The sequence below is a fragment of the Salvelinus fontinalis genome, chromosome 27 (genome assembly GCF_029448725.1).
Source record: "Salvelinus fontinalis isolate EN_2023a chromosome 27, ASM2944872v1, whole genome shotgun sequence".
Classification (NCBI taxonomy): Eukaryota; Metazoa; Chordata; class Actinopteri; order Salmoniformes; family Salmonidae; genus Salvelinus; species Salvelinus fontinalis.
The window spans coordinates 37,956,950-37,979,276 of NC_074691.1; the positions used below are offsets into that span (position 1 = coordinate 37,956,950).

General features: G+C 51.8%; 1 protein-coding gene across 3 annotated transcripts in view; it reads left to right on the top strand.

Moving 5' to 3' along the window:
- The window catches only part of ino80 (INO80 complex ATPase subunit), a 102,330-nt gene that overhangs the window by 56,671 nt on the left and 23,332 nt on the right, over positions 1-22,327 (top strand). For all 3 annotated transcript variants that reach the window (XM_055885688.1, XM_055885690.1, XM_055885689.1), the window contains exons 26-27: positions 232-457; positions 16,447-16,574. In XM_055885688.1, coding sequence (XP_055741663.1) covers positions 232-457; positions 16,447-16,574 — 354 coding nt within the window. The remainder of the gene's footprint in view (positions 1-231; positions 458-16,446; positions 16,575-22,327) is intronic.

Below are 22,327 nucleotides of genomic sequence, written 5' to 3' on the forward strand. Positions count from 1 at the left end.
GTCGGCTGGAGTCACGAGACCTGGGGTTGTGGAGTCGGCTGAAGTCACGAGACCTGGGGTTGTGGGGTCGGCTGAAGTCACGAGACCCGACCTGGGGTTGTGGGGTCGGCTGAAGTCACGAGACCCGACCTGGGGTTGTGAGGTCGGCTGGTAGTTGCAATGAAACTTTATCATATCAACATTGGAACACTTCATCAGAATGACAATTGTTAATTTTGTGTTGCTTCCTAGGTAACGGCGGTTCCCATGGAGCGGTACTGTGATGACCGCAGCGCCGAGTACGAGTGGCAGGAGACGAGGGCCGGGGGGGGCGTGGCCGCCAAGCAGTGCTTCCTGTACGGCTCCCCTGATCTGGCCTCTGATTGGATGTCCCGAGCCAACACTTTCTACCCACGATGCCCTGGGGGAGTGATGGCACTCTACCCCCGGCATGGCTGGTCCTACATCAGAATACCAGGTACGGAAAGGCAGTATGTGCGTGCGCATTGGTTTGTGTCGGTGTATTTACGTTGGAATTAAAAGTCAGAGGAAACACTTTCGCCAGTCCTGCTGCGGTAGAGGAGGAACCGTCCTCTGTTCCCTACTCCTGTAGTGTGTGGTAGAGGAGGAACCGTCCTCTGTTCCCTACTCCTGTAGTGTGTGGTAGGGGGGAACCGTCCTCTGTTCCCTACTCCTGTAGTGTGTGGTAGAGGAGGAACCGTCCTCTGTTCCCTACTCCTGTAGTGTGTGGTAGGGGGGGGAACGGTCCTCTGTTCCCTACTCCTGTAGTGTGTGGTAGAGGGGAACCGTCCTCTGTTCCCTACTCCTGTAGTGTGTGGTAGAGGGGGGAACCGTCCTCTGTTCCCTACTCCTGTAGTGTGTGGTAGGGGGGAACCGTCCTCTGTTCCCTACTCCTGTAGTGTGTGGTAGGGGGGAACCGTCCTCTGTTCCCTACTCCTGTAGTGTGTGGTAGGGGGGAACCGTCCTCTGTTCCCTACTCCTGTAGTGTGTGGTAGAGGGGTAAACGTCCTCTGTTCCCTACTCCTGTAGTGTGTGGTAGGGGGGGAACCGTCCTCTGTTCCCTACTCCTGTAGTGTGTGGTAGAGGGGAACCGTCCTCTGTTCCCTACTCCTGTAGTGTGTGGTAGAGGAGGAACCGTCCTCTGTTCCCTACTCCTGTAGTGTGTGGTAGGGGGGAACCGTCCTCTGTTCCCTACTCCTGTAGTGTGTGGTAGGGGGGAACCATCCTCTGTTCCCTACTCCTGTAGTGTGTGGTAAGGGGGGAACCGTCCTCTGTTCCCTACTCCTGTAGTGTGTGGTAGGGGGGGAACCGTCCTCTGTTCCCTACTCCTGTAGTGTGTGGTAGGGGGGGAACCGTCCTCTGTTCCCTACTCCTGTAGTGTGTGGTAGGGGGGGGGACCATCCTCTGTTCCCTACTCCTGTAGTGTGTGGTAGAGGGGGAACCCTCCTCTGTTCCCTACTCCTGTAGTGTGTGGTAAGGGGGAACCGTCCTCTGTTCCCTACTCCTGTAGTGTGTGGTAAGGGGGAACCGTCCTCTGTTCCCTACTCCTGTAGTGTGTGGTAGACGGGGAACCCTCCTCTGTTCCCTACTCCTGTAGTGTGTGGTAGGGGGGAACCGTCCTCTGTTCCCTACTCCTGTAGTGTGTGGTAGGGGGGGGAACCATCCTCTGTTCCCTACTCCTGTAGTGTGTGGTAGAGGGGGGAACCGTCCTCTGTTCCCTACTCCTGTAGTGTGTGGTAGGGGGGGGAACGTCCTCTGTTCCCTACTCCTGTAGTGTGTGGTAGGGGGGGAACCGTCCTCTGTTCCCTACTCCTGTAGTGTGTGGTAGAGGGGGAACCGTCCTCTGTTCCCTACTCCTGTAGTGTGTGGTAGGGGGGGAACCGTCCTCTGTTCCCTACTCCTGTAGTGTGTGGTAGAGGGGGAACCGTCCTCTGTTCCCTACTCCTGTAGTGTGTGGTAGGGGGGGGAACCGTCCTCTGTTCCCTACTCCTGTAGTGTGTGGTAGGGGGGGGGACCATCCTCTGTTCCCTACTCCTGTAGTGTGTGGTAGAGGGGGAACCCTCCTCTGTTCCCTACTCCTGTAGTGTGTGGTAAGGGGGAACCGTCCTCTGTTCCCTACTCCTGTAGTGTGTGGTAAGGGGGAACCGTCCTCTGTTCCCTACTCCTGTAGTGTGTGGTAGACGGGGAACCCTCCTCTGTTCCCTACTCCTGTAGTGTGTGGTAGGGGGGAACCGTCCTCTGTTCCCTACTCCTGTAGTGTGTGGTAGGGGGGGGAACCATCCTCTGTTCCCTACTCCTGTAGTGTGTGGTAGAGGGGGAACCCTCCTCTGTTCCCTACTCCTGTAGTGTGTGGTAAGGGGGAACCGTCCTCTGTTCCCTACTCCTGTAGTGTGTGGTAGACGGGGAACCCTCCTCTGTTCCCTACTCCTGTAGTGTGTGGTAGGGGGGAACCGTCCTCTGTTCCCTACTCCTGTAGTGTGTGGTAGGGGGGGGAACCATCCTCTGTTCCCTACTCCTGTAGTGTGTGGTAGAGGGGGAACCCTCCTCTGTTCCCTACTCCTGTAGTGTGTGGTAAGGGGGAACCGTCCTCTGTTCCCTACTCCTGTAGTGTGTGGTAAGGGGGAACCGTCCTCTTTTCCCTACTCCTGTAGTGTGTGGTAGAGGGGGAACCCTCCTCTGTTCCCTACTCCTGTAGTGTGTGGTAGGGGGGAACCGTCCTCTGTTCCCTACTCCTGTAGTGTGTGGTAGAGGGGGACCGTCCTCTGTTCCCTACTCCTGTAGTGTGTGGTAGAGGGGGAACCGTCCTCTGTTCCCTACTCCTGTAGTGTGTGGTAGGGGGGAACCGTCCTCTGTTCCCTACTCCTGTAGTGTGTGGTAGGGGGGAACCGTCCTCTGTTCCCTACTCCTGTAGTGTGTGGTAGAGGGGTAAACGTCCTCTGTTCCCTACTCCTGTAGTGTGTGGTAGGGGGGGAACCGTCCTCTGTTCCCTACTCCTGTAGTGTGTGGTAGAGGGGAACCGTCCTCTGTTCCCTACTCCTGTAGTGTGTGGTAGAGGAGGAACCGTCCTCTGTTCCCTACTCCTGTAGTGTGTGGTAGGGGGGAACCGTCCTCTGTTCCCTACTCCTGTAGTGTGTGGTAGGGGGGAACCATCCTCTGTTCCCTACTCCTGTAGTGTGTGGTAAGGGGGGAACCGTCCTCTGTTCCCTACTCCTGTAGTGTGTGGTAGGGGGGGAACCGTCCTCTGTTCCCTACTCCTGTAGTGTGTGGTAGGGGGGGAACCGTCCTCTGTTCCCTACTCCTGTAGTGTGTGGTAGGGGGGGGGACCATCCTCTGTTCCCTACTCCTGTAGTGTGTGGTAGAGGGGGAACCCTCCTCTGTTCCCTACTCCTGTAGTGTGTGGTAAGGGGGAACCGTCCTCTGTTCCCTACTCCTGTAGTGTGTGGTAAGGGGGAACCGTCCTCTGTTCCCTACTCCTGTAGTGTGTGGTAGACGGGGAACCCTCCTCTGTTCCCTACTCCTGTAGTGTGTGGTAGGGGGGAACCGTCCTCTGTTCCCTACTCCTGTAGTGTGTGGTAGGGGGGGGAACCATCCTCTGTTCCCTACTCCTGTAGTGTGTGGTAGAGGGGGGAACCGTCCTCTGTTCCCTACTCCTGTAGTGTGTGGTAGGGGGGGGAACGTCCTCTGTTCCCTACTCCTGTAGTGTGTGGTAGGGGGGGAACCGTCCTCTGTTCCCTACTCCTGTAGTGTGTGGTAGAGGGGGAACCGTCCTCTGTTCCCTACTCCTGTAGTGTGTGGTAGGGGGGGAACCGTCCTCTGTTCCCTACTCCTGTAGTGTGTGGTAGAGGGGGAACCGTCCTCTGTTCCCTACTCCTGTAGTGTGTGGTAGGGGGGGGAACCGTCCTCTGTTCCCTACTCCTGTAGTGTGTGGTAGGGGGGGGGACCATCCTCTGTTCCCTACTCCTGTAGTGTGTGGTAGAGGGGGAACCCTCCTCTGTTCCCTACTCCTGTAGTGTGTGGTAAGGGGGAACCGTCCTCTGTTCCCTACTCCTGTAGTGTGTGGTAAGGGGGAACCGTCCTCTGTTCCCTACTCCTGTAGTGTGTGGTAGACGGGGAACCCTCCTCTGTTCCCTACTCCTGTAGTGTGTGGTAGGGGGGAACCGTCCTCTGTTCCCTACTCCTGTAGTGTGTGGTAGGGGGGGGAACCATCCTCTGTTCCCTACTCCTGTAGTGTGTGGTAGAGGGGGAACCCTCCTCTGTTCCCTACTCCTGTAGTGTGTGGTAAGGGGGAACCGTCCTCTGTTCCCTACTCCTGTAGTGTGTGGTAGACGGGGAACCCTCCTCTGTTCCCTACTCCTGTAGTGTGTGGTAGGGGGGAACCGTCCTCTGTTCCCTACTCCTGTAGTGTGTGGTAGGGGGGGGAACCATCCTCTGTTCCCTACTCCTGTAGTGTGTGGTAGAGGGGGAACCCTCCTCTGTTCCCTACTCCTGTAGTGTGTGGTAAGGGGGAACCGTCCTCTGTTCCCTACTCCTGTAGTGTGTGGTAAGGGGGAACCGTCCTCTTTTCCCTACTCCTGTAGTGTGTGGTAGAGGGGGAACCCTCCTCTGTTCCCTACTCCTGTAGTGTGTGGTAGGGGGGAACCGTCCTCTGTTCCCTACTCCTGTAGTGTGTGGTAGAGGGGGACCGTCCTCTGTTCCCTACTCCTGTAGTGTGTGGTAGAGGGGGAACCGTCCTCTGTTCCCTACTCCTGTACTCCAGGGCCTGCTGGCTGTGCTGTGAACCAGAGGAACCGGGGAGGGTAAAGCCCGTGGGAGAACCACAGCTAAGCAGGAGAGGGATGGCCTGGGTCAGGGGTTGAGACGGGACTCATATAGAACCATCCTGTCACTTCCAGGGCGTGAGTGTCACTGCTAAACCTCAGCCTCGTGATGAAAGGCGTAAAGTGGAGACCTGCTACGGCGGGCGCCTTCATGACAGAGCTGCTGCTGCAGGTCAGAGAGGTCAGAGAGGTCAGAGAGGTCAGAGAGGTCAGAGAGGTCAGGGAGGTCAGGGAGGTCCGAGAAGTCAGGGATGTCCGAGAAGTCAGAGAGGTCAGATGACTGATGTGTAGTGAGGGCTAAAAGTTTACCCACACTGCCACTCTCACAGACCTAGCAACCCTACACTTTACATCATGATGATGTCTCACTTTTGCTGTGGACTCGTATTGCTTTTATCTGATTGTCTTTGGCCGTGGGAATTGTGTGTGTGTGTGTGTGTGTGTGTGTGTGTGTGTGTGTGTGTGTGTACAGTCTAAGAGCTTGTGAAGTTTTTGGGGAAAAGGACAAAGTGAAGAAGTTTGTAGTTTGACCATTGGTCATTGTTCCAGTGCTTAGGTAATGGTAATATACTGTACAGTACTGTGTGTACTCTGTGGCTCAGAACAGTCTCATTCACAAAGCAGCACTGTATTCAGACTCGTAGGGATGTCTTCTCGCCTTGCGCAGAAGCTCTTCCTCTTTCTGTGTGTGACTAATATTCAGACCGCGGTCTCCGTTATAACCGTTTGATTTGTAGATTTACACACGCATGTTCCATACGCACAAATAGCTTATTTCTCTCAGATTTTGTGCTCAAATTTGTTTACGTCCCTGTTAGTGAACATTTCTCCTTTGCCAAGATAATCCATCCACCTGACAGGTGTGGCATATCAAGAAGCTGATTCAACAGCACAGTCATTACACAGGTGTACCTTGTGCTGGGGGACAATAAAAGGCCACTCTAAAATAGGTAGTTTTGTCAAACAACACAATGCCACATATCTCAAGTTTTGAACTGTAACTCAGTCAAATCTTTAATTTTTTTACATGCTGTGTTTATATTTGTGTTCAGTACAGAATGATAGAAATTACAGTTCGTTCTATAAATGTGTTTATATTTGTGTTCACTATAGAAAGAACGAACTGTAATTTCTATCAATGTGTCCTGCTGCTGCATTGTGGGGTTTGTCGCCAAGGCAACAGAAGACTGTTCTGCTAGTTTCTTGTTGGTTAGTGCTATCTGGGATCCTTGGGATGTCCATACCCATTAGACCCTAACCGTAACTCCTAAACTCTAACCTTAACCCCTAACCTAACCTTAACCCCTAACCTAACCTTAACCCCTACCCTAACCTTAACCCCTACCCTAACCTTAACCCCTACCCTAACCTTAACCCCTACCCTAACCTTAACCCCTACCCTAACCTTAACCCCTACCCTAACCTTAACCCCTACCCTAACCTTAACCACTACCCTAACCGTAACTCCTAAACTCTAAAATCTAACCTCAACTCCTACCCTAACCGTAACTCCTACCCTAACCGTAACTCCTACCCTAACCTTAACCCCTACCTTAACCTTAACCCCTACCCTAACCGTAACTCCTAAACTCTAACCTTAACCACTACCCTAACCGTACCTCCTAAACTCTAACCTTAACCACTACCCTAACCTTAACCCCTACCCTAACCTTAACCTCTACCCTAACCGTAACTCCTAAACTCTAACCTTAACCACTACCCTAACCGTACCTCCTAAACTCTAACCTTAACCACTACCCTAACCACTACCCTAACCATTTTAAATGTCAACTTCAATGTGGGGTAGGGATGTCCCAAGGACAAACAACTCTCTCTCTACCACCTCTCTCTCGCTCTCCCTCTCTACTCCCTCTCTTTCTCTCTCTCTCCCTCTCTACTCCCTCTCTCTCCCTCTCTTTCTCTCTCTCTCTCTCTACTCCCTCTCTTTCTCTCTCTACTCTCTCTCTACCACCTCTCTCTCTTTCCCTGTCTTAGGAATCCCAGCCCCACACCTTTAGAACAAATGACTGCTATGATGAATGTTTGTTTGAGCATGACGTGAGCCACTTACCAGTATCAGTCACGAAATCAAGCTTTTGATTGGACAAAACAAAGACGCCAGTGGCTTGAGTTGTTGTTGATGATGATTGATGAAAGAGTTTTGACCATAAAAAGAAAGACTCGTTAGGTGAACATTAGGCTGGTGTCAAAGGTCACGTCTTTGTACTGTCTATCTCTGTGTACTCTTAGCTGTTGAGGGACATGAACGGCGAGGCTTCATAGAGCACTACATTATTTACTAAATCATTTATAAGCAGAGTCATGTGACCTAAAGGGTGATAAAAAAATTTTTTGACCCCACAGCTGATGCTGGAAAGCACCAGAAAGAAAAATTGTGTGTAAAGTTCCTAACGAGGACCTGGCTACAACACCCTGTTGTCTGTGTAGCGTCTGTCACAGTGAGTTAGTAGGAACAGGTTTCCTGAATGACTGGTCTCTCACTCTAGCTTCTGTTTATTGTGGGAGCCTGCGCTGTGAGCTAGGAGGCAAGTGTGTGTATGTGTGTGTCTTTCTCTCTGTCTGTGAGAGGCTGTGGGAAACAGTATTGTCTTCCTGTCCCTACAAGAATCTCCGCTCTCCACTAAAAAGACAGGAAACCTCCCTGCCCTTCTGATAGAAACACACACACACACACACCGAGAGAGGGGCTTTCTTAAAGAGAGGCAGAAACAACACTGTCAGGCAGCTAGCCTAGCGCTGTTAGCTACGTCATTGTTTACTGTCTGACTGGCTTTGGCCATGGCTGAAGGCCTGTACTTGATGCTAACCTTGGTTCCATCCTACACGTCGGACTCAGCTTATCCAGGTCCTGGGCAGCGTATTAGTAAAACCAGGTGTGTTTTAGAAAAGGGTTGAAACAAAATCCAGCAGGAGGCCGGCTCAGCTAGGGTTGACCACCCCTGAAGTCCATTTGCTCCTCATCAGGCCTACAGGGGGCGACCTTACCCACATTATGCCTGCCTGGCCCACTGGGTCTGGCTTTGGGATCTGGAGGGAAAACAGTGTTTCTCTCTCTCTGTCTCTTCGCCAGAGTTGGGCCTGACTCTTGACAAAGACCTGCCTGTGTGTAATATATCTTAAGGACAGGCTGTTCCGCTCCGTTCTGTTCCACTCTGCCCCGCTCTGCTCTATTCCGCTCTGCCCCGCTCTGCTCTATTCCGCTCTGCTGCGTTCTGCTCTGCTCTGTCCCGCTCTGCTCTATTCCGCTCTGCTCTATTCCGCTCTGCTGCGTTCTGCTCTGCTCTGTCCCGCTCTGCTCTATTCCGCTCTGCTCCATTCCGCTCTGCTGCGTTCTGCTCTGCTCTGTCCCGCTCTGCTCTATTCCGCTCTGCTCCGTTCCGCTCTGCTGCGTTCTGCTCTGCTCTGTCCCGCTCTGCTCTATTCCGCTCTGCTCTATTCCGCTCTGCTGCGTTCTGCTCTGCTCTGTCCCGCTCTGCTCTATTCCGCTCTGCTCCGTTCCGCTCTGCTCCGTTCCGCTCTGCTCCGTTCCGCTCTGCTCCGTTCCGCTCTGCTCCGTTCCGCTCTGCTCCGTTCCGCTCTGCTCCGTTCCGCTCTGCTCCGTTCCGCTCTGCTCCGTTCCGCTCTGCTCCGTTCCGCTCTGTTCCGTTCTGCTCCGTTCCGCTCTGCTCCGCTCCGCTCTGTTCCGTTCTGCTCCGCTCTGTTCCGCTCTGCTCCGTTCCGCTCTGCTCCGTTCCGCTCTGCTCCGTTCCGCTTTGCTCCGCTCTGCTCCGTTCCCCTCTGTTCCGCTCTGCTCCGTTCCGCTCTGCTCCGTTCCGCTCTGCTCCGTTCCGCTCCGTTCCGCTCTGCTCCGTTCCGCTCTGCTCCGTTCCGCTCTGTTCCGTTCTGCTCCGTTCCGCTCTGCTCCGCTCTGTTCCGTTCTGTTCCGCTCTGCTCCGTTCCGCTCTGCTCCGTTCCACTCTGCTCCGTTCCACTCTGCTCCGTTCCGCTTTGCTCCGCTCTGCTCCGTTCCCCTCTGTTCCGCTCTGCTCCGTTCCGCTCTGCTCCGTTCCGTTCTGCTCCGTTCTGCTCTGCTCCGTTCCGCTCTGTTCCGCTCCGTTCCGCTCTGCTCCGTTCCGCTCTGCTCCGTTCCGTTCCGCTCTGCTCCGTTCCGTTCCGCTCTGCTCTGTTCCTCTCCTTTCCCTATGTGACCTACTGGTTGTGTGTCTGTACTGACATGTATTTGAAACTGATAGATGTTTTAAATGTATGTCAATTGTAAAGTATTTTGTATGTAATGACTTTTTTGTTATGTGTTACTCAAGTAAGACTAGTTGTCGGCTAATGGGATCCTAATATATAAAATATCTGTTATGTTCCTCTCTGCTCTATGGTGAGACCAGACCACTGTGGTGAGACCAGACCACTGTGGTCTATTGCCAACTAAACACAGAGTAGAACAGACAACTGTCTTCTTCAGAGAGCCAGGGTCATAATTAGACGGTCTCTCGTCTCTTCTCTTGTCTCCTCTCTCCCTCTCCTGTCTGGTTTCTGGAGGTTTGTCCCAAACGGCCTGCACGGCAAAGGAAAGGTGCCGTGTGTGAAAAATGGTGACACTGTGAAGGACCTAAAATGATCAATCCCATATTGGTCTTTAACAGTCAGGCCAACCCAAGGTGTACTGTGCAGGTCGGCTATAAGTAGGACTACTATTGAAACGGATACATTAGTCTGTCAACTGAGGCAGAAATTCACAGGTTTCAGTTTTTCAATCTGTCACACTTTAGAAAAACAACAAAATTGGATGTTCCAAGTCCACAAAAATGCTTAAACCACATCAGGAAACCACTTTTGAGGTCCGGGAAAAATCTAAGACATGTAGATTTCTTTTAGTGTCGTTACCCTTTAATTCAAGTGAGCAGGCACCTAGCACTGTTGTTGGATTAGCAGTGTTTCTGTAGTACAGGCACCTAGCACTGTTGTTGGATTAGCAGTGTTTCTGTAGTACAGGCACCTAGCACTGTTGTTGAGTTAGCAGTGTTTCTGTAGTACAGGCACCTAGCACTGTTGTTGGGTTAGCAGTGTTTCTGTAGTACAGGCACCTAGCACTGTTGTTGGGTTAGCAGTGTTTCTGTAGTACAGGCACCTAGCACTGTTGTTGGGTTAGCAGTGTTTCTGTAGTACAGGCACCTAGCACTGTTGTTGGGTTAGCAGTGTTTCTGTAGTACAGGCACCTAGCACTGTTGTTGAGTTAGCAGTGTTTCTGTAGTACAGGCACCTAGCACTGTTGTTGAGTTAGCAGTGTTTCTGTAGTACAGGCACCTAGCACTGTTGTTGGGTTAGCAGTGTTTCTGTAGTACAGGCACCTAGCACTGTTGTTGGGTTAGCAGTGTTTCTGTAGCACAGGAGATGGAGTTTGCCAAACAGAAGGCCACTGGATTGATATACCTTCTATTGTTTTCTATCAACTTTATTTCGTTGTCCAGCAGCCAAAAGCATTTTCTTAGTCATATTAGCATCCCGCGCTAGTTAGCATCCCGCGATAGTTAGCATCCCGCGCTAGTTATTTCATCTTTAGATCTCCCCCTCTTTCTACATTTCTAACACCTATCTCCATATTTGTCCATGAAACAACTTTCGCTGTAAATTAGCATTTTTGGAACATTGGCGCATAGGTCTGCCGCCGTGTTCACGTCGCTGCGCCTAAAATGTGAACAAATAATCGTTTTTCAACATTCTGATCTGTTCCATCGGCCTTATGACTTGATACAGTATATACCTCCACTACACTTCAGTGGGCATATTGGAAGGGTATGGGTGTTGAGGGGGACGCAGCACCCAGTGAAAAGTCTAAATAATAATACAACATGCAACATTTAAAAAAATGAAAACAAACTTTACTAGTCCTGTATTAGCAGACCGATATAGGATATAGCCGTGTGTAACTCGAATGAAGAGGGTCGGATAGGGCAGTGAGGAGGTAATGGAGAGGGTTGGGTAGGGCAGTGAGTAGGTAATGGAGATGGTTGGATAGGGTAGTGGGGAGGTAATGGATAGGCTAGTGGGGAGGTAATGAAGAGGGTTGGATAGGTTAGTGGCGAGGTAATGGATAGGTTAGTGCGGAGGTAATGGATAGGCTAGTGGCAAGGTAATGGATAGGCTAGTATGGAGGTAATGGATAGGCTAGTATGGAGGTAATGGATAGGCTAGTGGCGAGGTAATGGATAGGCTAGTGGCGAGGTAATGGATAGGCTAGTGGCGAGGTAATGGATAGGCTAGTATGGAGGTAATGGATAGGCTAGTGGCGAGGTAATGGATAGGCTAGTATGGAGGTAATGGATAGGCTAGTATGGAGGTAATGGATAGGCTAGTGTGGAGGTAATGGATAGGCTAGTGGCGAGGTAATGGATAGGCTAGTATGGAGGTAATGGATAGGCTAGTGGCGAGGTAATGGAGAGGCTAGTATGGAGGTAATGGATAGGCTAGTATGGAGGTAATGGATAGGCTAGTGTGGAGGTAACGGATAGGCTAGTGGCGAGGTAACGGATAGGCTAGTGGCGAGGTAACGGATAGGCTAGTATGGAGGTAATGGATAGGCTAGTGGCGCGGTAATGGATAGGCTAGTGGCGCGGTAATGGATAGGCTAGTGGCGAGGTAATGGATAGGCTAGTGGCGAGGTAATGGATAGGCTAGTATGGAGGTAATGGATAGGCTAGTGGCGAGGTAATGGATAGGCTAGTGGCGAGGTAATGGATAGGCTAGTATGGAGGTAATGGATAGGCTAGTGGCGGGGAGGTAATGGATAGGCTAGTGGCGGGGTAATGGATAGGCTAGTGGCGAGGTAACGGCTAGGCTAGTATGGAGGTAATGGATAGGCTAGTGGCGCGGTAATGGATAGGCTAGTGGCGGGGTAATGGATAGGCTAGTGGCGAGGTAACGGATAGGCTAGTATGGAGGTAATGGATAGGCTAGTGGCGAGGTAACGGATAGGCTAGTATGGAGGTAATGGATAGGCTAGTGGCGAGGTAATGGATAGGCTAGTGGCGAGGTAATGGATAGGCTAGTGGCGAGGTAATGGATAGGCTAGTGGCGGGGAGGTAATGGATAGGCTAGTGGCGGGGAGGTAATGGATAGGCTAGTGGCGGGGAGGTAATGGATAGGCTAGTGGTGAGGTAATGGATAGGCTAGTATGGAGGTAATGGATAGGCTAGTATGGAGGTAATGGATAGGCTAGTGGCGGGGAGGTAATGGATAGGCTAGTGGCGGGGAGGTAATGGATAGGCTAGCGGCGAGGTAACGGCTAGGCTAGCGGGGAGGTAACGGCTAGGCTAGCGGGGAGGTAACGGCTAGGCTAGCGGGGAGGTAACGGCTAGGCTAGCGGGGAGGTAACGGCTAGGCTAGCGGGGAGGTAACGGCTAGGCTAGCGGGGAGGTAACGGCTAGGCTAGCGGGGAGGTAACGGCTAGGCTAGCGGCGAGGTAACGGCTAGGCTAGCGGCGAGGTAACGGCTAGGCTAGCGGGGAGGTAACGGCTAGGCTAGCGGCGAGGTAACGGCTAGGCTAGCGGCGAGGTAACGGCTAGGCTAGCGGCGAGGTAACGGCTAGGCTAGCGGCGAGGTAACGGCTAGGCTAGCGGCGAGGTAACGGCTAGGCTAGCGGGGAGGTAATGAAGCCATTTTGCATTATGCTGAAAAAAACATGTATTTATAATGTCAAGCTATTCGTGTTGTTTTGGACGGAGGTAGACAACAAGTCCTCTGTCATTTCAACAACAACAAAAATCTATCCCGTTTTATTTGAATCACTCCCTCCTTTTCAGAAGTGGTAGTTTAAAATAACACTTCCATATACAGCTCTGTGTTTGGTGAGGCTGTGAGGCCTCTGGGGTTTAGGCAAAGTGGCTGTTAGAAATGCTTCTGTGGTGAGTGACAAGTTGAAGTGTTGCTCTGTTGTTTGGATGCAATGTAAAGGTCAAACACAGCAGACAAAAAAACAACTCCCTCTTTTGGCAGCAAATTGTTTAAATCTTCTTCCTTAACAAAGTTGCAAAAAGCTCTTGACTGTGTTTTAGTGAAAGTAATGGAAATGTTTGTTTGCCAAAGCAGAGGATTATAAAAGGCCTGTGGTGTTACCTTGGAATGGGTCTGGGGAGTACCCTGGTCTGTTGGGTCGGAGCAGTACCCTGGCCTGGGGAGTACCCTGGTCTGTGGAGTACCCTGGTCTGGGTGGTCTGTTGGGTCTGGGTGATCTCTCTTTCATCTCACTCCTTCCATCCTGTGTCTCTCCCTCTCTTTCTCCCCCTGTGTCTCCCCTTCTCTTTCTCCCCCTGTGTCTCCCCTTCTCTTTCTCCCCCTGTGTCTCCCCCTCTCTTTCTCCCCCTGTGTCCCCCCTTCTCTTTCTCCCCCTGTGTCTCCCCTTCTCTTTCTCCCCCTGTGTCTCCCCTTCTCTTTCTCCCCCTGTGTCTCCCCTTCTCTTTCTCCCCCTGTGTCTCCCCTTCTCTTTCTCCCCCTGTGTCTCCCCTTCTCTTTCTCCCCCTGTGTCTCCCCTTCTCTTTCTCCCCCTGTGTCTCCCCTTCTCTTTCTCCCCCTGTGTCTCCCCTTCTCTTTCTCCCCCTGTGTCTCTCTTTCTCCCCCTGTGTCTCTCTTTCTCCCCCTGTGTCTCCCCTTCTCTTTCTCCCCCTGTCTCCCCTTCTCTTTCTCCCCCTGTCTCCCATTCTCTTTCTCCCCGTGTCACCCCTTCTCTCCGTGTCACCCCATCTCTTTCTCCCCCTGTCTCCCCTTCTCTTTCTCCCCCTGTCTCCCCTTCTCTTTCTCCCCCTGTGTCTCCCCCTCTCTTTCTCCCCCTGTGTCTCCCCCTCTCTTTCTCCCCATGTCTCCCCCTCTCTTTCTCCCCTTCTCTTTCTCCCCCTGTCTCCCCCTCTCTTTCTCCCCCTGTGTCTCCCCCTCTCTTTCTCCCCCTGTGTCTCCCCTCTCTTTCTCCCCCTGTGTCTCCCCTCTCTTTCTCCCCCTGTGTCTCCCCTCTCTTTCTCCCCCTGTGTCTCCCCTTCTCTTTCTCCCCCTGTGTCTCCCCTTCTCTTTCTCCCCATGTGTCCCCCCCTCTCTTTCTCCCCCTGTCCCCCCCCCTCTCTTTCTCCCCCTGTGTCCCCCCCTCTCTTTCTCCCCCTGTCTCCCCATCTCTTTCTCCCCCTGTGTCTCTCTTTCCCCCTCTCTTTGTCCCCCTGTCTCCCCTTCTCTTTCTCCCCCTGTGTCTCCCCCTCTCTTTCTCCCCCTGTGTCTCTCTTTCTCCCCCTGTCTCCCCTTCTCTTTCTCCCCCTCTCTTTCTCCCCCCGTGTCTCTCTTTCCCCCTCTCTTTCTCCCTGTCTCCCCTTCCCCCTCTCTTTCTCCCCCTGTCTCCGCTTCTCTTTCTCCCCCTCTCTTTCTCCCCCTGTGTCTCTCTTTCCCCCTCTCTTTCTCCCCATGTCTCCCCCTCTCTTTCTCCCCCTGTGTCTCTCCCTCTCTTTCCCCCTCTCCCTCTCCCTGTGTGTCTCTCTTCCTCTGACCCCAAAGCATATTACAGGTCTTTGATGGTGGGGCATGGTGTTTGTCTTGGAGGCCTGGTGAAAAGGCTTGTCTGGTACAGACTGCCATCCATGTCACGACTGTTACCAGCCCTACTGAGCCAGACTGTATCTACTATCTGTCTCAGCCACAGCTCCCTCTGTCTGTCTGCCTCTCTGTCTGTCTGCCTCTCTGTCTGTCGGCCTCTCTGTCTGTCGGCCTCTCTGTCTGTCGGCCTCTCTGTCTGTCGGCCTCTCTGTCTGTCGGCCTCTCTGTCTGTCGGCCTCTCTGTCTGTCGGCCTCTCTGTCTGTCGGCCTCTCTGTCTGTCGGCCTCTCTGTCTGTCGGCCTCTCTGTCTGTCGGCCTCTCTGTCTGTCGGCCTCTCTGTCTGTCGGCCTCTCTGTCTGTCGGCCTCTCTGTCTGTCGGCCTCTCTGTCTGTCGGCCTCTCTGTCTGTCGGCCTCTCTGTCTGTCGGCCTCTCTGTCCGTCTGTCTGTGCCTCCGCCTCCGTCCGTCCGTCTGCCTCCCTCCTTCACTTCCCTAGAACTCTATACAAGCTTATGAATGACTCCACTGACTCGTTGATCCTAATGAACTCTGCTCTGTTGTCTGATACAGGACTAGATAATCCTGTGTCATCTGTTGATAGGATAGCACTGTGTCCTCTGTTGATAGGATAGCACTGTGTCCTCTGTTGATAGGATAGCACTGTGTCTTCCGTTGATAGGATAGCACTGTGTCCTCTGTTGATAGGATAGCACTGTGTCTTCCGTTGATAGGATAGCACTGTGTCTTCCGTTGATAGGATAGCACTGTGTCTTCCGTTGATAGGATAGCACTGTGTCCTCTGTTGATAGGATAGCACTGTGTCTTCCGTTGATAGGATAGCACTGCGTCCTCTGTTGATAGGATAGCACTGCGTCCTCTGTTGATAGGATAGCACTGCGTCCTCTGTTAATACGATAGCACTGCGTCCTCTGTTGATACGATAACACTGCGTCCTCTGTTAATACGATAGCACTGTGTCTTCCGTTGATAGGATAGCACTGTGTCCTCTGTTGATAGGATAGCACTGCGTCCTCTGTTAATACGATAGCACTGCGTCCTCTGTTGATACGATAACACTGCGTCCTCTGTTAATACGATAGCACTGCGTCCTCTGTTGATAGGATAGCACTGTGTCCTCTGTTAATACGATAGCAATGTGTCCTCTGTTGATACGATAGCACTGCGTCCTCTGTTGATAGGATAGCACTGTGTCCTCTGTTAATACGATAGCAATGTGTCCTCTGTTGATACGATAGCACTGCGTCCTCTGTTGATAGGATAGCACTGCGTCCTCTGTTGATAGGATAGCACTGCGTCCTCTGTTGATAGGATAGCACTGCGTCCTCTGTTAATACGATAGCACTGCGTCCTCTGTTGATACGATAACACTGCGTCCTCTGTTAATACGATAGCACTGCGTCCTCTGTTGATAGGATAGCACTGTGTCCTCTGTTAATACGATAGCAATGTGTCCTCTGTTGATACGATAGCACTGCGTCCTCTGTTGATAGGATAGCACTGTGTCCTCTGTTAATACGATAGCAATGTGTCCTCTGTTGATACGATAGCACTGCGTCCTCTGTTGATAGGATAGCACTGCGTCCTCTGTTGATAGGATAGCACTGCGTCCTCTGTTGATAGGATAGCACTGCGTCCTCTGTTGATAGGATAGCACTGCGTCCTCTGTTGATAGGATAGCACTGCGTCCTCTGTTGATAGGATAGCACTGCGTCCTCTGTTGATAGGATAGCACTGCGTCCTCTGTTAATACGATAGCACTGCGTCCTCTGTTGATAGGATAGCACTGGTTGCTTTTTCAGATTTAAGATTATCAATAGCTTTCAAGTTATGATGTTGATGTCCTGGAACATGTGGCCAAACATCCTCCAAAACCTCAGTTACTGGTTCAAATCAACAAGACCTCAGAAATACAAGGAATCTTGCTGCTTCCAAAAGCAAATGTGTAATTTCTGATCATAAAAGTGGATTTAAGATGCTCAACATGTACTGACATGTTCTTGTTTCTCGCCCTTCTGCCCTCTGTGTTTCAGACAAGGAGACCCTGATCACTGACAGTGGGAAGCTGCACACTCTGGATCTGCTGCTGTGTCGCCTCAAGACTCAGGGACACCGCGTCCTCATCTACTCCCAGATGACTCGCATGATAGACCTGCTGGAGGTGAGTGCAATCAGAGTGCAGTCAGAGTGCAGTCAGAGTGCAGTCAGAGTGCAGTCAGGGTGCAGTCAGAGTGCAGTCAGAGTGCAGTCAGAGTGCAGTCAGAGTGCAGTCAGAGTGCAGTCAGAGTGCAGTCAGAGTGCAGTCAGAGTGCAGTCAGAGTGCAGTCAGAGTGCAGTCAGGGTGCAGTCAGAGTGCAGTCAGGGTGCAGTCAGAGTGCAGTCAGAGTGCAGTCAGGGTGCAGTCAGAGTGCAGTCAGGGTGCAGTCAGGGTGCAGTCAGGGTGCAGTCAGGGTGCAGTCAGGGTGCAGTCAGGGTGCAGTCAGAGTGCAGTCAGAGTGCAGTCAGGGTGCAGTCAGAGTGCAGTCAGAGTGCAGTCAGAGTGCAGTCAGAGTGCAGTCAGAGTGCAGTCAGAGTGCAGTCAGAGTGCAGTCAGAGTGCAGTCAGAGTGCAGTCAGAGTGCAGTCAGAGTGCAGTCAGGGTGCAGTCAGGGTGCAGTCAGGGTGCAGTCAGAGTGCAGTCAGAGTGCAGTCAGAGTGCAGTCAGGGTGCAGTCAGGGTGCAGTCAGGGTGCAGTCAGGGTGCAGTCAGAGTGCAGTCAGGGTGCAGTCAGGGTGCAGTCAGGGTGCAGTCAGGGTGCAGTCAGGGTGCAGTCAGGGTGCAGTCAGGGTGCAGTCAGGGTGCAGTCAGAGTGCAGTCAGAGTGCAGTCAGAGTGCAGTCAGAGTGCAGTCAGAGTGCAGTCAGGGTGCAGTAGGATAGACTCAAGGGTCACTCATCTACTGTTAGGCGACATCTTGGTCATCAGAGTGAGAGACGTCCACAGAAACAGTGCTGCTGGCCTGTGATTATAATGCATCTCAGAGTAGGACTGCTGGATCAGGCCCCCCCCCCCCTCTAAACTGATCCTAGATCAGCAGTCCTAGGACTGGGACGCTTTATGAATACTGGCCTTGATGTTTGGAAAAGCTAAGCTACGCTATATATACAAAAGTATGTGGACACCCCTTCAAATTAGTGGATTCAGCCACACCCGTTGCTGACAGGTGTATAAAATCAAGCGCACAGCCATGCAATCTCCATAGACAAACATTGGCAGTATAATGGCCTCACTGAAGAACTCAGTGACTTGTAACGTGGCACCGTCATAGGATGCCTCCTTTCCGACAAGTCAGTTTGTCAAATTTCTGCCCTGCTAGAGCTGCCCCGGTCAACTGTAAGTGCTGTTATTGTGAAGTGGAAACATCTGGGAGCAACAACGGATCAGCCGCGAAGTGGTAGGCCACACAAGCTCACGGAACGGAACCGCCGAGTGCTGAAGCGAGTTGCTCGTACAAATCGTCTGTCCTCTGCTGCAACACTCACTACAGAGTTCCAAACTGCCTCTGGAAGCAACGTCAGCACAAGAACTGTTCGTCGGGAGCTTCATGAAATGGCTTTCCATGGCCGAGCAGCCGCACACAAGCCTAAGATGACCATGTGCAATGCCAAGCGTCGACTGTGGTGGTGTAAAGCTCGCCGCCATTGGACTCTGGAGCATTGGAAACGCCTTCTCTGGAGTGATGAATCACGCTTCACCATCTGGCAGTCTGACGGACGAATCTGGGTTTGGCGGATGCCTTGAGAATGCTACCTGCCCGTAGGCATAGTGCCAACTGTAAAGTTTGATGGAGCAGGAGTAGTGTTCCAGTGAAGGGAAATCTTAACGCTACAACATACAATGACATTCTAGACGATTCTGTGCTTCCAACTTTGTGGCAACAGTTTGGGGAAGGCACCTTCCTGTTTCAGCATGACAATGCCCCCCGTGCACAAAGCGAGGTCCATACAGAAATGGTTTGTCGAGATCGGTGTGGAAGAACTTGACTGGCCTGCACAGAACCCCGACATCAACCCCATCGAACACCTTTGGGATGAATTGGAACACCGACAGCGAGTCAGGCCTAATCACCCAACATCAGTGCCTGACCTCACTAATGCTCTTGTTACTGAATGGAAGCAAGACCAGGCAGCAATGTTCCAACATCTAGTAGAAAGCCTTCCCAGAAGAGTGGAGGCTGTTATAGCAGCAATGTTCCAACATCTAGTAGAAAGCCTTCCCAGAAGAGTGGAGGCTGTTATAGCAGCAATGTTCCAACATCTAGTAGAAAGCCTTCCCAGAAGAGTGGAGGCTGTTATAGCAGCAATGTTCCAACATCTAGTGGAAAGCCTTCCCAGAAGAGTGGAGGCTGTTATAGCAGCAAAGGGGGGGACCAACTCCATATTAATACCCATGATTTTGGAATGTGTTGTTCGACGAGCAGGTGTCCACATACTTCTGGTCATGTAATGTAGCTCTCTCTCCACTAGGGGGACACAGGTACAGGCGGTTGCTCTGATCATCCTGTACCTCGTTGTAGAGAGATTACCTCTTGGAGGGGATGAGTGGGCAATGGGCTTGAGTGAGGGGAAAATAGATGCATGGAGAAAACCAAAAGCACTTGTTTGTGGCATGTGGAAAGGTCTCTTGTTGAGCTGAAAGCATGGGAACAGCCAGGGTGCTTCCAGTGTTACAGCACTCTATCCCCTGTACAACAATAGCACTCAGTCACTTCTGGTCCTAGCTCTGTATAGCTCTATCACTATTGTTGCCCTAGAGACACAAACACACAGGCAGCTCCGTGGCGTGAAGTCATCGTAACAGGAATTCCTCCTCCATTCTCTCATGGTTGGTCTAGTTCCGTAGTGAGGTAGGGTGTTCCGTAGTGTGCTCCGTAGTGAGGTAGGGTGTTCCGTAGTGTGCTCCGTAGTGAGGTAGGGTGTTCCGTAGTGGGGTAGGGTGTTCCGTAGTGGGGTAGTGTGCTCCGTAGTGGGGTAGTGTGCTCCGTAGTGGGGTAGTGTGCTCCGTAGTGGGGTAGTGTGCTCCGTAGTGGGGTGGTGTGCTCCGTAGTGAGGTGGTGTGTTCCGTAGTGAGGTAGGGTGTTCCGTGGTGCGTTCCATAGTGCGTGAGGTAGTGATTTCCATAGTGAGGTAGGGTTTTCCGTAGTGAGGTAGTGATTTCCGTAGTGAGGTAGTGTTTTCCGTAGTGAGGTAGTGTTTTCCGTAGTGAGGTAGGGTTTTCCGTAGTGAGGTAGTGATTTCCGTAGTGAGGTAGTGTTTTCCGTAGTGAGGTAGTGTTTTCCGTAGTGAGGTAGTGTTTTCCGTAGTGAGGTAGGGTTTTCCGTAGTGAGGTAGGGTTTTCCGTAGTGAGGTAGGGTGTTCCGTAGTGAGGTAGGGTGTTCCGTAGTGAGGTAGTGTGTTCCGTAGTGAGGTAGTGTGTTCCGTAGTGAGGTAGTGTGTTCCGTAGTGAGGTAGTGTGTTCCTTAGTGAGGTAGTGTGTTCCTTAGTGAGGTAGGGTGTTCCATAGTGAGGTAGGGTGTTCCGTAGTGTTTTCCGTAGTGAGGTAATGTTTTCCGTAGTGAGGTAATGTTTTCCGTAGTGAGGTAATGTTTTCCGTAGTGAGGTAGTGTGTTCTGTAGTGAGGTAGGGTGTTCCATAGTGAGGTAGGGTGTTCCGTAGTGTTTTCCGTAGTGAGGTAATGTTTTCCGTAGTGGGGTAGGGTGTTCCGTAGTGGGGTAGGGTGTTCCGTAGTGAGGTAGGGTGTTCCGTGGTGAGGTAGGGTTTGATGGCTTAACTGGACTGTTTTCATAGCTAGGTCTGGTGGCTGGTGACTGGCTACGTGTTCCTCCTGTCTGTTGGGTAACATGGCTGGCAGACATCTTATTGGCTGGGCAAGGGCATATGCCAGTGGTGGGAAAATAGCCCAAATAATCTTGTCAATACTTGGTCTTCAAAAGAGATGATTGGTGGGTGCTAACACACGATACGTAGTCTTTAGTTGTTGGGCAGGGAGGGATAAATCCAAACGGTGATGACACAGCAACAAGGCAGCAAGGTTATCTGTGATAATGACGGCACTGAATACCTTTGACTCCTACTCATCAATAGACAGTGATTTTTTTCTTCTCAAGTCGAATTGAGACATTCATAGATGAAGTCATACTCCCCTCGTCTACCTCGCCTTTCGCTCTTCAATATGATCTCTCTCCAGCTGGAGTTGATTTTCCGTCCCCTCTGTCAGTTCTTTGTTTTAGGGAGAACAAAACCAAAAAACCCTCAGAGATTGTAATATGTGTCATTAGCGTGATTGTTTTTTGTCTCCAGTCGGCGTGGCGTAACATCACCGATCTTCTCTAGCTCCGAGGCCAGCGGGCCAGATGGATGACAGTGATGTCATCAGCTGTTCTGTCAGGGGCGGAGCGTAGCCAAGTCTCTCTGCTTCTAGTTTGCAGGGGTTAACCACACACACACACACACACACACAGTTCCAGAAATGTTATGATGGGGGTCTTTGCTGCTGTACACCGTTCAGTCAGATCTGTCTGCAGTCTTATTTACTGCTCCTCTACACCAAGGCTCTTGGATCAGGACAACCACCGCATTGCGTCTGCTGCATATATTTCAAGAACAGCAGGCATATGCCAAGACCACTCACTGAAAAATGCATGAGCCATTCTGATGGGGCTATGCTGCTCTAAACGATCCAATTTGGATGTTGTAGTGACTAGCCTTTATTCATTGAGATATATTGTTTTTACTCATTATTCATTCATTCATTCATTCTCCAGATGGTTCATGGGGTCCAGGTCTGTCTCAGTCACGACCAGGACGCTGGAGACTGAAGTCAAGAGTACTAGCTTTGTTAGAATAAAGATACTTGATGTCGGTATGTCGCCGCTCTGCTGGCCAGGAGGAACACTGCCGAGACCTGAGTGACTGGCTAGGATTTACTCACGGGGCAGAACGAAAAGTGGGAGAGGCAGGGGGGGGGAGATGAGGAAGTTTTAGGGAGGTGGAGGAGATTAGAGGTTACATTTGAGAGAGGTACATGGATACAGGGGAGGAGGAGTGTAAGTGGGAGAGAGGGACGTGGATACAGGGGAGGAGGAGTGGGAGAGAGGGACGTGGATACAGGGGAGGAGGAGTGGGAGAGAGGGACATGGATACAGGGGAGGAGGAGTGGGAGAGAGGGACATGGATACAGGGGAGGAGGAGTGGGAGAGAGGGACATGGATACAGGGGAGGAGGAGTGGGAGAGAGGGACATGGATACAGGGGAGGAGGAGTGGGAGAGAGGGACATGGATACAGGGGAGGAGGAGTGTAAGTGGGAGAGAGGGACATGGATACAGGGGAGAAGGAGTGTAAGTGGGAGAGAGGCAGCTCTTTCTGTGATTTCCAATTCATTGGCGAGAGCCCTAGAGCCAATCAGAGGTGGTTAGCATCAGAGACGAGGGTCTAATGGTCCTCATGTAGTTTTCAACAGGGCCAGATGTGTCGAGTGGGAACCGGGGCCAGATGCAGGTAGACACAGGAAACCTCCCAAATGGCACCCTATTCCCTACATAGTGCACTTCTTTTGATCAGAGTCCTATGGTCAAAAGTAGTGCGTTTATAAATGGGGAATAGGGCACTACGTAGGGAATAGGGTGCTATTTGGGACAGAACCCCAGGAGAGCTGGAGCTGTGGATGCCACAGTGGTGGTAATGGATTGGTAAAGGGGTGTCTGGTATGTTATTGGTAGGGAGAGGTGTCTGGTATGTTATTGGTAGGGAGAGGTGTCTGGTTTGTTATTGGTAGGGAGAGGTGTGTGTTTGTTGCAAGTGACTCAAAGGGGGGATAGTGGGCTCGGAAAGGGATATGAGAGGCAGGAAGGGGACTTATAGTGTGTGAGAGTTGGTAA